Genomic DNA, 16,966 nt, shown 5'->3' with positions numbered 1-16,966 from the left:
GTAACATTCGTCTGCTTCATTCAGTTATCCACTCCTTTCTGGCTGGGACCATCCACTTTGTACATTACTGTTAACTCGGTATGCGATATAGTGCCTGCCATGTGCTTCACCCTTAATAAATACTGGTTAAGTGAATAACAAATGAATGAATAAATACATGAGTCCATGAACGTCTCATAAAAATAACAAAATAATTTATAAGATTTTTATCTATTTTTAGTTATTACCAAGGGCTTTATATTATTGAAATAAATCATATAGAAATACATACTTTTAGTAATGAATATACTTTTGCGTTTCTTTATGATACAGTTACCATCTTCAGAAAGCTTTGTGAGGCTCTGGACTGAGAGGCCTGATTACAAAATATGTGAATTTCAGTGCCAGCTCTGTCACTGACTTCCTGGGTCAATGCACAAGGCACTTATTAATGAACTGACTTTTTTTCAATGCCTGAGTTACTGCCTGAGAGTAAATTGGTCATTAGAGATTCTAGTTTAAATTTATCTGGATTTCCTCATCTGACTTTGTTTTTCCTGTGATGTCAGTGTTTAATCTGCTCTGTGTGATTAGTTGCTGCTTGCTAGGTTTGCATATGTTGTAAGCAAAAGTATTTTCTTGTTAGTATCATTGGCTTAATTTGAAGGTTCCAAAAACAGAGCATTTCAGGGGAAAAAGTTAAAGAATTTAAAGTGTTCTCAGATTTACATATAAGAAGTGTTAATACTGCTATCTAATAAAAATGGCCAAGGACCTTGTAGCAAAGAATATTATTCTATTTTTATAAAAATCAAACAGTTCATTTTTTCCCCTAAAGAAACAATTTGAATAAAACCTGACCCTCTTCTCTTCTTTTTACAATGGAATATGGTCAAATTGAACCCACCATTAAAAATTCTCTAATATCTTTTTTTGCATTAACATTTCAAAACTCAATTTAAATATTCACAGATCTCATTTTTAATAAACTTAACAAATTCAGGTAATTTCCTTCAACTTTCTAGATTGAAGGACAGCAGTTGGTACAGATATAAAAAAGATGTACAGCTATGAGCAAAGCCCAAAATCAATTATATATAAGAAATAACCTAACACATGGAAAGAAATTAATCAAAAAGAAGAATTTCTACTATATAATTCTGTGGTCTGCTACCTGCAGGCAACAAACGCAAATGAAAAAATCAACATTCTTTTGGCAGATAAGAGAAAAATTAATAAAAATGTTTCCTTCCTACTAGATCCCCTGATGCAACTATTGTTAAAAGTGAGTGACTGCAGGAAGAACTTGCTCGTTTAAAATGCTGTTTTTTTAAACTACAGAAATAAGGTTTTATTCTTGCTGTTAAGCTCAATTACATGAGTTAGTATGGATTTGCACTGTCCAAAGAGCATGCCTTTTCCCTGCCCCTTCTCATTAAATGACTCTGTGGGATATGCACGAGACAAATGTAATAGGAATCAGGTGAGTAGCATTTTGAGGTGTGCCTACAGCGTAATGATGATTCTAAGGAATCTGAGTGTAGCAGCTGAAAACTCTGAGAGGAACTACTGAGAGCCACAAAAAATGCCCCAGATACAGTCAAAAGATATTAGTACTCTAAAGATAGACATGTTCCTACTCCATAATGAGATGGGGAGGAGTGCATTTTTGTGGATTTCTGCTTTTTAGAGTTGCATTTTTACTTTTCATTTCTAACTGAACAAACAAGCCATATTGTACAGAATGTATGAAACTAACAGTCTTTCCTATTAGAAGGATTTTATATTTTGTGTTTTATGAATATCATCCTGAGATTAACGGAGATATATGAGACTAGAATACAGAGGATTCGGTAATGACATCCAATTTAAATATTAATATTAGTCCACTGCCACATTTATATCACATGTAGAGAATGTGACATAAGTTTAGAATGGAAAGTTTATATTAATTCCCCTTACCTATTAACTAACATACAGCATACCTGTATAGAGTTTTGACATATTTGTATATTATGTATTAAATGTAAACCATAATTTGCCTATCCCTTTAATTTGACTTTCTTATCCCTAGCTTATATTGTCATATTCACTTTTTGAAAGATAGCATTACATGGAAACGTGGGCTAATTATTATGTAATTTTAAAGAATGGTATATATTATTGTTTGAATTGTCAGATTTAAAGATATCTATTGTTTTATATACAGTAGGTTTTATGTACCTTCTTACTCCTTTGTGTGAATGATTCTTTTGCAAACAGCTTTAAAGAAGCACAAAACAGGAGCTGGCAACTTGGAGACAGTACACCATTTTCATTTTCATTTGTTCATTAAGATTTTAAGAAATTTATTTCGTGTTCTTTGTTCTGCATATGTCCTGTATGTAAAATTATGTAATAAATTTTTGATGGAAGTTTTAATAATACTAACAGATGTAAAAATGACCTGAAATGGCATACATTTAAAAACACAGAATAAAAAGGTTTGGAAATACTTGTGTGTTTTAGAGGAAACTCACCTAGCAGAATTTCTGAGCACACTGTGATGGATTATTGTAATTATTGGGAATGATAATATTTTAATTCGAATTTCTTCCCACCTGTCGGTTGTAATCAAGGCTGCCCAGTATTCTGAAACAGTCTCATTTTGCTAGGTGGCTAGTCTTGTGCAGCCTCTAGAATGCTTAGAATATTAATGCATGGAGAGGAGACTGAATGCTCTCTATAGTTCCATTATGGCAAAGTGTCTTGTTTTAATCAAAACATATACAAAACCTAACTAAAACAATTTATAATAAATTAATTCCAGCGAGTACTTAAGAGGAAGAAACCATTTTGGGGGACATTGTATCGGAATATAGAATTTGGCGTTTCTCTTCATCATAATTGACAATGTATATTAATTTCTGTAGAATTTAATTTCTTTCTTGGGTGCCTCATTCTGAAGTGCTTTGAATTTATATGAACAAAGACAATCTGACATTTATGTGAGGATCAGTCTAGTTTATAGTAGGCTGCCAGAGTAGGAAATTTTTTATCAAGATAATATATGTTGAAAGACATGTTTATTTGATTTAATATTTATGATGTTGGTCTTTATCATTTTTTGCATTTCCTCCTTGTATTGCTTATTTTAATCCTATGTCCTCTAAATTCTTATATATCTCCTATATTTTTTCCCTAGAGTTTTTGCTTGTTTGCCTTTTTTTTTTTTTTTTTGTCATCTAGCTTTTACTCCAGTGGCTTTGGATGGGCTTCAGGGATTTCTTTAACCACCTGAAATCATAGTAATAATTTTCTCATGAATTCATTTGTCCAGGGAGAAGTACTCCTCAAAATGCTTCTTAACTAAATAAATCTAGTTCTTGACATTCATTTCATTCAGCGATTACACTACCTTTATATAGGATAGGACTACTTAACCTTGAATGCCCCTATTGTTCTTTGCCAATTCCGAATCACTGAAACAACCACCACGTGAAAAGTTTCTGCCACACATAGGCTCGACTTTTGCAACATATCTGTTGGTGCTCGGTGAATAAAACCTTAGCAAATACCAGCAGGCCTCCCTGATTGCTCAGGTGGTAAAGAATCTGCCTTCAAGGCAAGAGACTCGGGTTCAATCCCTCCGTCAGGATGAACCCCCTGCAGAAGGGAATGGCTACCCACTCCAGTATTCTTGCCTGGAGAATCCCATGGACAGAGGAGCCCGGCAGGCCACAGTCCATGGGTTCGCAAAGAGTCAGACACAACTGAGTGACTAACACACACAAATAAAGCTTTCCTGCACTTTGGGAAGGTCCTGGGTAATGTCAAGTGTTGTGAATCTGCACCACCCTTCTCAGCTTCAGCTTTATCTCTAGAGGGCAGAAGTAGTAGAAGTAGTGGTCAATTCAGGTGGTTCCTAGGTACCAGTTATCTCCCTTTCTGAAAATGGAAGTATTTCTTTGCATCCACCAGAATCTTCCGGTAATCTCTATTATTAATCCAATACAAAAATGAAAAGATACCTCTTCATTCTGAGAGATGATTAACACCGTTGTGGGCCAGACATCCAGCATTGTTGTATTCATAACTTTAGGATGTACAGCTAATTGTTCGCATTTGGAAAATCAGATAAATATTTATATTTATAAACATTAAGACAGTTCATTCTGGAGTGTGTTTGAATATCTGTAAATCAGAGGCAATTGAAGAGTTGAAATTCAGATTTCCTTTCACTTGCCTGCCAAGTGGCCTCAATCAGAAGTAATTTTCTCCATGAGGGCACAGAGAGCTCAGTCGTAAGCCTTTTCTAAGTAGATATTATTATTTGTGTCAAATTACGTGTGGTGATTTTTCTGAAGTGGACTTCTGTGCCCACTATTCCATACACAGGAGGTTCCTTCATTCTCTCCTTCATTGGTGCTATTAATTGTGCTTCAAGTGTCTCTTACCCTCTTAAAATGTTAGTTTATAGCTACCGATTATCTGTAAGGTTTGCAATATAGAGAGTAGAGTGAGATCTAATCTTAAACCATAAATACTATGCATTTTAAGAGAAACCTTTTTGCCAGAGCCTGATTTGATAGCATAGCTAAAGAAATGGTTAGTAATTTCACATTTTAAAGTACAATAAATTATATCAATCTGACACGTGCTTTGGGCGAAATACACACTGGTTACTAAATCACCTTTTTTTAACCTGTTATAAATATTGACAGTGAGATCTCATGTATTTTGAGCAGTGAACTCAGAAATTTCTTTTACCTTTCATTTGGATTTTTGTAATTTGTTTTTGACAATAAGTGCTTCTTTTCAGTTACATGCTTTGAATTGCAAATAGATAGCCAACATAAAACAGCCCCTGGAATATACAACATTATACTGTCAATTAAGATCTTACCATAATCTTTGATAAATAAAAGTTATATATGATGCGGAAGCCTTTTTCACATATGTGTATATATATGAATGGCTTGGTTAGACACTTATTGAGGCTATATCAATGTTTTGTGGGTTTCTTTCAAAATTTCACATAAGAGTTTCCATTTAATTTTTAATAATGTGATTAAATTTTATTTTAATGTATACTATTGGAGCCAAATTGTTAAGTCCTGGACAATTTTAAGTAATTGTTCAAGTACATATTATCTTCAATAAAGACTCTTTTACGAATGTTAGAAAGTCTGCTCACATTTTATTTTTAAAAAACAAAGTATTTTACTATTAATTTTATTCTAGTAATGTGCATGCACTTTCTTTATAATATATAGGCTTTTGTAATTGAAGAGCATACACAAGTAAAAAAGACATTCAGTAAAATTTATATGAATTATTTAAAATATTTATTTTACAATTAGAGATTTATTTTTTGTTAACCAAACCCTAGAGTATGTATTCCAAAAGAAGTCTAGATTGTCTTGTCTGTTACATGATATAAACTGATATTAAGGCAGTTTCCTTTATAGATTGACTTGGTAAGGATATAAATTATGCAAATAATTAAATATTCATAATCAATTATTTTATTTTTGGTAATGTCTGTAAAAAAGACTTTCCTGGTTATTTTTGCTGGGAGGGTTTAAATTTTGGTTGATTTTTGATAATCTGAGAAGAGCAGTAAGAGGTTTCTCAATTTTAAGACTAGATCTTTAAACACCTAAAAATAAAGTTATGTTAGTAGACATGAGCAATTTCTGAAGGATTCTGTGTTTACGAGTAACCTGTTTTATAGTTTTACTTATGAAAGAATGCATTTATAACTACAAAAGAATGGTTTGCATAGTGGTGTGGTATAAAAGGCATTTTAAAATAAAATAGAGTTTTCATGTCAACTTTTCCACATATTAACTTGTAGCCTTATTCTGGTTAGCTAACCTCCTGACCTTTACTTTCCAGATTTACCAAAAGAAAGAATAATAATTTCCATACCTACCTCACTGAGTTATTTTAAAGATCACATAAGAAAGTACTTTGAAAGTCCTATATGAGATATAAAAGTGAGACGGTTTAGGTGTCTTATTTTGACCAAACTTGTTATTAAAACTAGGTATCTTGAAAAAATAAAAACATGGAAAATATTCTATTTTATTCCTTGTTAGACTTGCAGTTAATAATTAAAATTATTCAAATAACTGTTTTAGTGATTGTAATATTTTACCTTATTACTATTTTATATATTCCTTGCATGTCTTAGTACTTGACATAATTGTTAAAAGGTGAAAGATTATATATTACTTGAAATAATGAACAAGAGATAAAAACTAATATGAGATCCATGGCTTTTGAATGCAACTGAGCACACGTGGTTTTTTTTTAACTTTCCACCTAGAATTGAAAAAGCACATTACCAGAGTGTTTGGAATTAGTGCATCCTTTCTTCCTTAACATTTGTTATTTTGGAGAAAAGAAGAAAAAATAAATTTTAGAAAGGACAAAGAAACTCTGTAATAATTTTTTTTTGGCTTGAATGTACCTTAAATTTAAATCCACATTTCCAAGAAGTAAGAGAAAGAGACTGCCTAAGCCTTTTAAGTATTTAGCCTGTCTGATGAGACTGCTGACATGAGTGACAATTAGTACAAATTACCATAATTGTGTTCTTTGGATGAAATGCCACAGTGCTTCTTTAGGAGCAAATGCAGGCTTCCACTTCGTAAAATGAGTCGGATACTTTGATTCTTCTGGGCAGTCAGAAATTCACAATCGGCCATGTGGTATTTCCATGTCATCCACTTCAGATCCATCTCAACAACTACAGCCCACCCTTTCCTTTCAATAAAATAGGTCCATTAATGTAATGCACCTGACTCATTCACTCTAAGGAAGTTGTATTTTTATTACAGAAAAAGTATCACATAAATACAAATTACATTTTTTTCATTAGAAAACTACTTTTCATTTCAGAAAAAATTCAATTAATTATGAATAGGGTTATGCTTTCATCAGGGAGAGAAATATGTAATTTTTTCTTCAAGCTTCAAACACATATAATGAAATCTTTTCTCAGAATCCACTCTTAAGATGGATTTTTAAAAGTATTGACTTTATTAAAATCTCAGTTCAATTAAAATGCATTCAATTACTTTAAATCTTTATTAAAATCTCAGGTAAAATTGTACAACAGTGTAAAAGAGACTTGTACTCTTTACCAGGCAGTTAATTCTAACAAATGAACATAAAGTGCACAGTTTTGCTCTTCAGGAGAGAATAAAAGAATAAGCTTTGGTCTTCAAGTTGGAGGTGGGGAAGGATGGGAGATGGAGGTTGCTTTCTATTTAGTAATTTCAGGAACAGGTTTCTTTCCACTTGTTAAATTGCTCAGTATACTTGTTGATGCAGACGTGGCATTATCTTGTCTAGGTGCCCTTGGTACTACTTGTCCTTTCGTAGAATACCTTATCCTCCTTCACCACCTTAATCAAAAAGACCCTGTTTAAGGATTTTATTTCACACAATTCTTTGGATTTTTTTTGTACAGTGTCCCTCTTCTTTTTCAAGGGCCGCTAGAGGATGCCATTGAAGAGGAAGAAGAAGAATGTCCATCAGAGGAAACAGACATTATATCAAAGGGGGACTTTCCACTGGAGGAAAGCTTTTCCACAGAATTTGGGCCTGAAAATCTGAGTTGTGAAGAGGTGGAATACTTTTGCAACAAAGGTAATCATTAATGGCTGGGCATGATATGTGAGTCCATTTACTCAGATGATTTTGTGTAGTTGAAAACTGCACTGATATACTGGAGGAAGAGTGTTCGGGGTGCTAATATTTAATTCAACAGTCTGAAAATGTGTACAGGATTTTTAAAATGCAATATTATTTTGAAAGATAAAAAAAATTTATAACTCATAAGTCATACTGTGTATTTAAACACATAGTTTCATATTGATTGGCCAGTTGACTGAATATTTTCATGTTGCTTGGACAGTTGACTACAATCTATTTACTGTTCATCATTTATCCCTTCCACAAATATTATTGAACATCAGTTGTTTACAAGGCACTGAATTCATCATTGAGGGTAAGCAGGGAATGGGCTAGAGTCCCTATACAAGGTTTGAGCTCATTTCTTTTGGACACTGAATGCCTTAAGTGTTTGACATTGACTTTCAACATTGAGGATGGTGCTCTTTTTAGATATTGACAAATAAGAAAATACACACTCTTTCTGTCTTCTAAATATTCTTTTGATACACTATCTTATAACAGAGGAAAGACCTGAGACACTGGATCTCAACCTATTTCCAGCCTATCTTGACTTGGAGCCAAGTGGCCCTGCCAGTAACTATGTCCTCATTGGTCATGTATACTCATTATTTAACTTGCTTTTCCAAAACTGAGTTTAAGGGTTCTTCTGATTCTTTTTAATTTTTCAAATGATTGTTTGGCGTCTGCAAGTGAGGTGGATCTTCTGTTACCTCCTGCACCAATGTATGATTTCACAAGCGTTCAGGTTACTTCTTTGGTTTCAGAATAGCTACTTTTATTGATTTTACCATGGTTGTTTCCCATAGGGCATGACTGAGAGTGTCTGTCTATCTCTGTATGTCTGTTTATGTTTCTTGTAAGCAATATTTTTTTTTGTTTTAGGCAGATAGAGAAATTATGGAAAGTGAGTTTTTACATGTTTGTGTGAATTTGATGATCAGAATTGATAGTCTGAAATCAAGAATGCTGATATATCATCCCCCCAGACTGCTAATATACATGTCTCAGCAGCCAACTATTTATATTTGATACATGTTTATAGAAGTTCAGAAAACCTCTTTGACCATTAACTCCTAGATACTTCAAGATGACTTTGTAACCTGGTCCTTGGCCCCCACATCAGAGACTTTTGGTTGAAAACAAGAATGGTAGGGACAGAATAGACCTTCTTTTTTAGTATTGACTTAGATATCAGGCTAAATTAATATTTTCCCTATTGGAACCATTTCTTGATGCTGCATAACCACAACAATACATAGTAGAGCTATATGGAGAGGAAGAGTTTTTAAATATGTTTGAAGGCATCCCATTTTCCATCTTTATCAGGAAATACACTCTTGTGTGCACTGTAGAGAACCTACCTTACATTGCAGGACTGCAATAAAGAAAGGAACCAATAGCTATTAAGTATCATTTATTCTTCTTACTCTTGTCCTTAAAAGACTTAGTGCATGGACTCAAGAATTTTGTCAATTTATTAATCCAGGGAGAGCAGTAATAATAATTATTAGATGTTGTTTACATTTGGTAATAATCATTGGTGATGGCCTGTGTTTAATGAAAGAATATATTGGGTTGGCAAAAGAAGTTTGTGCAGGTTTTTCTGTAAGATGTTATAGAAAACCCAAATGAACTTCTTTGGTCCACCTAATAAAACTTCAAATTTTAAGTTAGTAGTTTCTTGGAAGAAAATGGACTTATAGTGAAAATGAAAGTGAAGTCACTCAGTTGTGTCCAACTCTTGCAACCTCATGGACTGTAGCCTACCAGGCTCCTCTTTGGAATTTTCCAGGCAAGAGTACTGGAGTGGGTTGCCATTTCCTTCTCCAGGGGATCTTCCTGACCCAGGGGTTGAACCCAGGTCTCCTGCATTGCAGGCAGATGCTTTACCGTCTGAGCCACAAGGAAAGTCCTAAATGGACTTATAGCAGATGCTTATTATAGGATTACATAATTATAGTCTCAGAATAATAACTTCCATCTATACTAAACAGAGTCTTAACTCAATGAAAAATAATGACAGGCCTTGAGGGACTAAAAAAAAAAAAATGAAACAAAACTGAATTACAATTCTTAAGAACATTGTTTAATAAACATTATTAACTGTTTGATAAATAATTGGAAAGTTGAAAAATATATCAAAGTAACATTTAATATATAATGTAGGTAACATGGGGCTTCCCAGGTGGTGCTAGTGGTAAAGAAACTGCCTACAATAGGAGACAAAAGAGATGCAGGTTTCATCCCTGGGTTTCGAAGATTCCCTGGAGGAGGACATGTCAACCCACTCCAGTCTTCTTGCCTGGAGAATCCCCATGGACAGAGGAGCTTGATAGGTTACAGTCCAAAGGTCACATAGAGTCAGACATGATTGAAATGACCTAGCACACACATTGGAGAAGGCAATGGCACCCCACTCCACTACTCTTGCTTGGAAAATCACATGGACGGAGGAGCCTGGTGGGCTGCAGTCCATGGGGTCGCAAAGAGTCGGACACGACTGAGCAACTTCACTTTCACTTTTCACTTTCATGCATTGGAGAAGGAAATGGCAACCCACTCCAGTGTTCTTGCCTGGAGAATCCCAGGGACGGGGGAGTCTGGTGGGCTGCCGTCTATGGGGTCGCACAGAGTCGGACACGACTGAAGCGATATAGCAGCAGCAGCAGCACACACATGCACACATAGGTAATATATTAAAAATATATAATTAATATATATTATACAAATAATTCTCTGTTTAATTTGAAGCTAGATAATAATGCTAGGTGGGAATAGAATTCTAATTTTGACATAATATTTTTTAGGATAAATACTACTCTACTATTTCAAACCACTGTCGCTTTATTTAATAGGAAAAGAATTTCATTATTTTACTCTCATAAGTTGTGAGACCAGGGAATTCCCACTGAAGCAGTAAGAACTGGTGTGAAAGAGAGACAACTCTTTGATATGAATTGCATCCCCTTGAGGTCATACAGGGATTCCATTCATTTTTCATTTAAGTTGATTAACTGTAATAGGAAGAAAAAATTTTCTCTCTGGAAAATTAGAATCTAATCTTTCTGCAGAAATGTACAAATTAGTCTCAGTGACACATAATTATGTTTTCTTGCAGGGAAGAAGACAGATAGGTTTAAAAGAGTATATGTATTTAAATGGTTAATGATGCCAGAGTCATGATTGAAGAAGCATGTGAGAATTGTTATTCTGATGAAAACTATTTTTAAGTTGGGATCATGGATGAAACATACTTTTGCGTATATTCTAAATGATTTGTGACAACTTAAACATTGTAAATATGTGTAAGAAAATGAATTGGATTATTTTGAAAGTTTCTTTGTCTAAAAATCTAGTCAAAATCACAATCTGACAATGATGTAGTTGTTTCACTGGGTTCCAGAGATACTCTTATCAAATAGGATAGGAATTTAAAAACTAAGATCACAAAAACATGGCTGGAGTATCTTGTTTTCCAAACAAGGTATTTTGACACATTGTCAGAGAAGAGTATTGAGATACTCATATAGTTACAATATATCTTCATTTATATTTTAGCAACTGTCTTTTGTATAAAAGCAATCTATTGTATTGTAACTTTTCTTTTTTAGAAAAGAAGAAAAATTTCGACTTTCTGGAGACATAGCTTATCATGGGTAAAAGTTGCTGTTTCCTTTTGAAATTGAACCTCTACATTATGTAGGATGTTTTCAGTGTTTAGAATAGTTATTTACTTATTATTGTGGCATTTTCCTCTGTTCCACATGAATATTATCTATTCTTTTGTTGTCAAGGGGAAGACTCTTTTTTTTTTTACAAGTCTCAAAGTATCTATTAATGTTAGTAAAGTTCCTAGTTATAAAATGTGATTAAATGTGATCCAAATCACTCTTATAATGTAATATTCCACAGAAATGTAAAACAAGTTGGTCAGACTTTTGTCATTTTTAAATGTGTAGAATTTTTAATCACATGAATCTAAAGCCTAAATATTTACAATTAAAATGGAAAAGATCACTTTAATAAAACCTTGTTATAGTCAAAGGGGGCCTAATTTTGAATCTGACAATTCTATTGATTCCTTTTTCACTTTTTACTTTGGGTTTGGTTGCATGTTTCATGTTTTTGTTTTTCATCTTTGAAATGAATCAAATGAACTATGTTTATAAAAAGATGCTATTTCAAAGTTGCTTTGATCCTTTTAGATTTTAAGAAATTTAGCAAAGTGTAAAGCACTGCTTTCAGTGTGCATCATCCTCTTTGGTGCAGTGAGTTTAGATCCTTTGGCATCTTGCCTTACCGTATCTCAGAGAGGAAGGAAACAAGCAAGAATTATTTCCTTGAATTTACAGATGACGAAGACATCAAGGCTGGGTGCATAAGTGCTGCACCTTTCCTGTGTACTGAAGTCTTTGCTGCAGTGCCTTTTTTTCTGCCTTTGTTCTGGCTTATAGAATAAACATGGAAGAACCTCAGTGTTGGTTTAGAGCTAAGCAAACTAGTATAAATGGAAATATAGGTGGTCTGGAAAGCAACCTGGGGCGCTTTTGGTTATGTCACTGCTGGCAGGTGGGGACTCATATATACTAGCAATTCTTGGATCAACTCAGAGACAGTAAGATTTACAATGGAGGTGATATTAAAGCAGCTCTAAAACTGGCTTACTATTATTAATTATTTGGAAGATGGTTTCCTCACTGAACTATTCAGTTTGTTAATGACTAAAGTAGATAAACCTGTCTTGGGATACATTCCAGGAGGATGTCACATGGTATGTGAACAGGCAGAAAATTGCCAGGCCAGTATGATTAGGCTGTTAGAAAATGATGCTGTCAACAAGCAAGCAAGCAAACAACCACAAACCTCTGAAGAAACTATGTATTCGTGAACGTTGAATGATCAATAGTGATTTTCTGAAAAAGTTAACCAAGTTAACAAACTGGTCTCTGATGACATCATCTCTGAACAAAGTCTGAAAGGGAAAAATAATGTCATTAAGTTGATTTTGAAAGAAAAGCAAGCCTTTCTTATAGTCCTACTATCTAGATACAGAGAATGATCAGAGAGGTCACTGGGTGCAGTGTTTTACTTGAAGAGATGAATTAATGTTGGAGCTCTTCAATCTGGAAGAATTAGGGTTGAAAAAAGGGAGCATAATGGAAATCCGTAAAATAAGAAAACAGATACTGTGTAACAATGGGCATTCTCACATTCCAAAACATTTGACCCAGGTAATGTGCAGAAAGTAAAGGTTGTCCTTCTATATTTAAAAAGCTTTAGAATAGCAAAATGCGAAAATAGAATAAAGCCCGAGTTACTCAGACTTGGATTTAGCTCTAGCCCCAGAAGTAATTAATACCAAAGCAAAAACAAACATAAACAGATAATTAGGTTGGCAGGAGCTTCCAGTTTAGTTCCATAGATTGAATTCAGTACAACTCAACTTATATGTTAGGCATCTGCTATGTGTTGGACCCTTTTCTTGGTTCTGGGGATGCAACAATAGACAAAAGTCCATCCCTGCTCTTGAGAGACAGACAACAATCAAACTCACAGTGTATAATATAATGGGTGATGCTGAACATCATGAAGAAAAGCAGCACAGGTGGGGATGAGAAAATGCCATTGTGGGTGGGGTGTGTGTGTGTGTGTGTGTGTGTAGTGTGTGCTGCACACCGCCTTATACAGAGTGATGGTAGGATAGGTGAACTTTGAGTGGAGACCCGAGGGAAGGGAGTGAGCTCTGGTACTCCAGGATCAAGTTGACTGTACCTGTGAGGCTAGTGTTGCAGGAAGCCAGAGGAGGACAGCAGAGAGCCGGGGGATACAGGAGAAGTGTGGCCATACCTGTGGAATTGACATCCTAGGAGTCTCTGGGATTCTTATTGCTGTGGAAGGCTTGGGTAAGCCACAGAGGAGAGCTGGAGTATAACTGAGAGAAAGCCATGATGATGACTTCTCTCTACCTAGAGAAGGAAGGGCTGCAGAGAGTACAAGTGAAAGCAGGAAATGGAAGCAAGAAAACCGGGGAAGCTGTCAGGAAATACAGATAACTCCAACTGGAACCATCCCTTTAGCAACAGTCTTGATGAGACTCCATCTGTAGCTCGTTAATGCAGTTTCCGGAAGAACAGTTTAGGGATGTTTGAGGCTAATGAGTCTCTTTGCTCCCTTCCACAACACCAGAGCTGAGTATATGTTCTCTATAAATTTTCACATCCTTGACTCAGAAAGATAGAGCAGGAGGCATGAAAATCAGAATAATTTCATCACTGTACTTAACTATTTCTGCCAATACGTTTCCAGACTCATGGGGATGTTCCTTTCCCCCAACTCTTGCCTTTCTTTCCATGGTTTGTGTCATTTTGTAGCTTTGTTCAAAATTTAAGAACGGAGGGAAAGCCGTATTTCTCTTTGGACTGTTAAAGCCTGGATTATTGGCATTTGTCATCCCTCACCCCCCATGTCAAGGTAAAGCAACAAAATTATTATCTTAATTCTTAACACTAGAAGAAGAAGAGCAAAAGCGCAGTTTCATAAAGATTTGGTTAGGGGAGTAGTACTTGCTTGTTTTTCACTTGATTCAGTGTCAAACATTCATGCTATTTTGTGTCCTGTTTTCTTTTTTACTTTTCATTCTGTTATTATTTTAGTTCAGAAAGTCTGTTTACATACAGTTCATAAATGCTTTTCAGTCAGTTTGGTTTCTTTCTTCCTCATTTTTGCCTTTAATGACATGTTTTTGCCTCCTCTGATGCTTGGGCAACTGGAATCGGAATCTGCAAAAGGCAGCTCTACCATAATCACTTTGAGTTCAGTCAGGAAGGAGATCTTTACAGGCAACTTTGTTCCTTTTTTCTTAACGGGATTAAGAAGCTGAGCTTTTTAAATTCTTGCATATAACATTGACATTTCCAGGGTGTGTTTGGACCAGGGAGTTCAAAGAGAAGGAATGAAAAAGAAAAGCCAATATGACTTTGTTTTTTACCTTGCTGGAGGAGCTGTTTGTGCAAATCGCCTATAAGCTTATTGACCTGAATCTTTGACTCCTTGTTTTCTCTGGATTTGGCTGGAGTGGAGACACTGATGGAGCCCTGATAGAGCTGATTGAACAGCCCCCAGCTTTGCTTGGCACAGACCTCCTTTCCCTTCTCCTCCACTTCCCCCTCCCTCCACATGACATTATTGTTCCTTGGCAAACCCTCTGTTTTTCTGGATCTAGTACTCCTTTTTAAAAATTTTATTTTAAAATCATTAAATTTTTCTTGCATAACTCATCCAACAATGCAAAATGGAAAGTAATTTTTTTTTAGAATATAGAAATAGAGGCTATCATAGTGTCCTACTTGTATTTTTATCTCATAAGACTGGAAAAAGGAAGAAATACCTTATGACATTGTGGTATCACTCTTCTGGCCATATTAAAATCCCAAAACATATTTTTTATTTGATATCAGTTTGGTTTTTTCCTTAAGCCACAATTATTGGGAAAAAAATGAAGGAACATTTGAAGGCAATTTGTGCTTTCAGGGGAGTTAGCATTTTCTCATTTTTGGGGAACCAGAGGGTGTTCAAATTTTGTTCAAGGCTTAGTATTTTATTTGTAAGAATCAATTCAAACTTTCTGTTTACCTCATCTTTGATGCCAGATATATCATTATGAAAATTTCAACAAAATTAACATGATTGATTTTACACAATGTTGAATGAGTCATGATTATATCATTTATATGAATTTTGTATGATAATATGTGTTATGTTTTTGCATGTGATAAACTAAATTCATTGCTTTTTCTGTAAGCAAACCATTAACAGATCTCCATTGTGCAATCTACTAAAGGCATTTTTTAGATATAGTAAAACTTGATAAATATATAATTACATAATTATAGTTTATGAAACAATTTCATGTTGTAATATAGCATAGTTTATTCTGCTTCTACCTGACTATATAAGATATTAAGAGATAGATATATGCCTGTTTTGTTTATATCTTTATTTTATATCAACATAATTATTGTTAATAATAAAAACTGAGATCAATATAAAACCATATTTAATCATTTAGAGATGTTGCCTTTTTGATTTTGTTTCTTCTGCAAGTGAAAGCCTATAAAACTTAGTATAAGTTTGTTGTTTTCCCTACAATGTTGAAACTCAGGAAAAAAGAAAGAATTTATTTAATCTATTATTTTATATATGTAAAACTAGGCATCTGTATAGTAGAAGACATCTGAATTATTGATTGACTTTTTCCTTTTTTCTAGATATTAATCACTGATTTTAGCTGAATACTATTAAGGAAAACTGTATATTTTAAGCTCTTTTATTGTTGTATTTTCTCAGTGATATTCTGGGTAGAATGAAGAGCCAGTGTTTCTTGAAGGAAGTAGATTTGTTCAAGTAGTAATTATATAAACAGTTATTCTAAATGTAAAAAGTATTTTTCAATTTTATTTTGCTCAAATTAAAAATATATATAAAACAATGCATGCAGATATGCACTAGTGTGCCAATCATTTACATCTACTAACTCGATTTATTTTTCTATTCAAAGAAAATTACAAGTACGAATAGAATTAGGGAAGCCTGAGAAGCTAATTTATTTTAATCATATGGAATTAACATGGTTGACAACCTTGAATCCTACTGTTGGTCCCATAATAATTTGAGATAAAATGTTATCATTGTAGAGAAACTGATCTCTTGGAAGTAGCCATGGCTTTTCTGCTTTCTATTGCTAAACATCATAAATGATTTAAAAACATTTTTCTTGGTTCTCTGCCCTAGCATTTTTTAGGTTTAAATCAAGGAAGAGTTTCAGAGCTTTTAATCTTCTAATATAAAATTCATAGTTTCTTGTTAGTATGTAAAATTTCTCACAATGTTTTGATTATCATTTGAGAAGCAACAGGCAGTATTAAAGCATTTGCCCTTCCATTGCCTGATGGGATAATCTTTACCTCTGGTAGTGCTAAATGTAGAATGTGGAAAGCTGCCGTATGATGAATTTAATTATAGTAATATAGTCAGTCACTTTTTTTGTTGTTCTTAAAAGGTCAAGTAAAAATAAGTGAATGTGTTATACCAGTGAAGCAAATACTGATAACGAATGCGGATTGCTGTTTCAGCGTCTTTCAGTAGTTCAGTGAGATTCCAGAGATTGGCACTGAGTCTACATACCAATTATAATAATTATAATAATGGTAGTAACACCTTCCATTTGGTGACTGCTCCTGAAAGTCAGGAGTCCTGCTGTATATACATCATTTCTAATCAACTTACTGTCCTGCAGGGT

General features: G+C 34.2%; 1 protein-coding gene across 1 annotated transcript in view; it reads left to right on the top strand.

The window, feature by feature from the left end:
- Nucleotides 1-16,966, top strand: part of ZFPM2 (zinc finger protein, FOG family member 2) — a 524,714-nt gene that overhangs the window by 97,952 nt on the left and 409,796 nt on the right. Inside the window, exon 2 of the mRNA XM_027561337.1 lies at nucleotides 7,462-7,620. Coding sequence (XP_027417138.1) covers nucleotides 7,462-7,620 — 159 coding nt within the window. The remainder of the gene's footprint in view (nucleotides 1-7,461; nucleotides 7,621-16,966) is intronic.

This window comes from Bos indicus x Bos taurus, chromosome 14, assembly GCF_003369695.1.
Source record: "Bos indicus x Bos taurus breed Angus x Brahman F1 hybrid chromosome 14, Bos_hybrid_MaternalHap_v2.0, whole genome shotgun sequence".
Taxonomy (NCBI): Eukaryota; Metazoa; Chordata; class Mammalia; order Artiodactyla; family Bovidae; genus Bos; species Bos indicus x Bos taurus.
The sequence above is the reverse complement of the archived record's forward strand: the minus strand, read 5'-3'. Positions and strand labels throughout refer to the sequence as shown.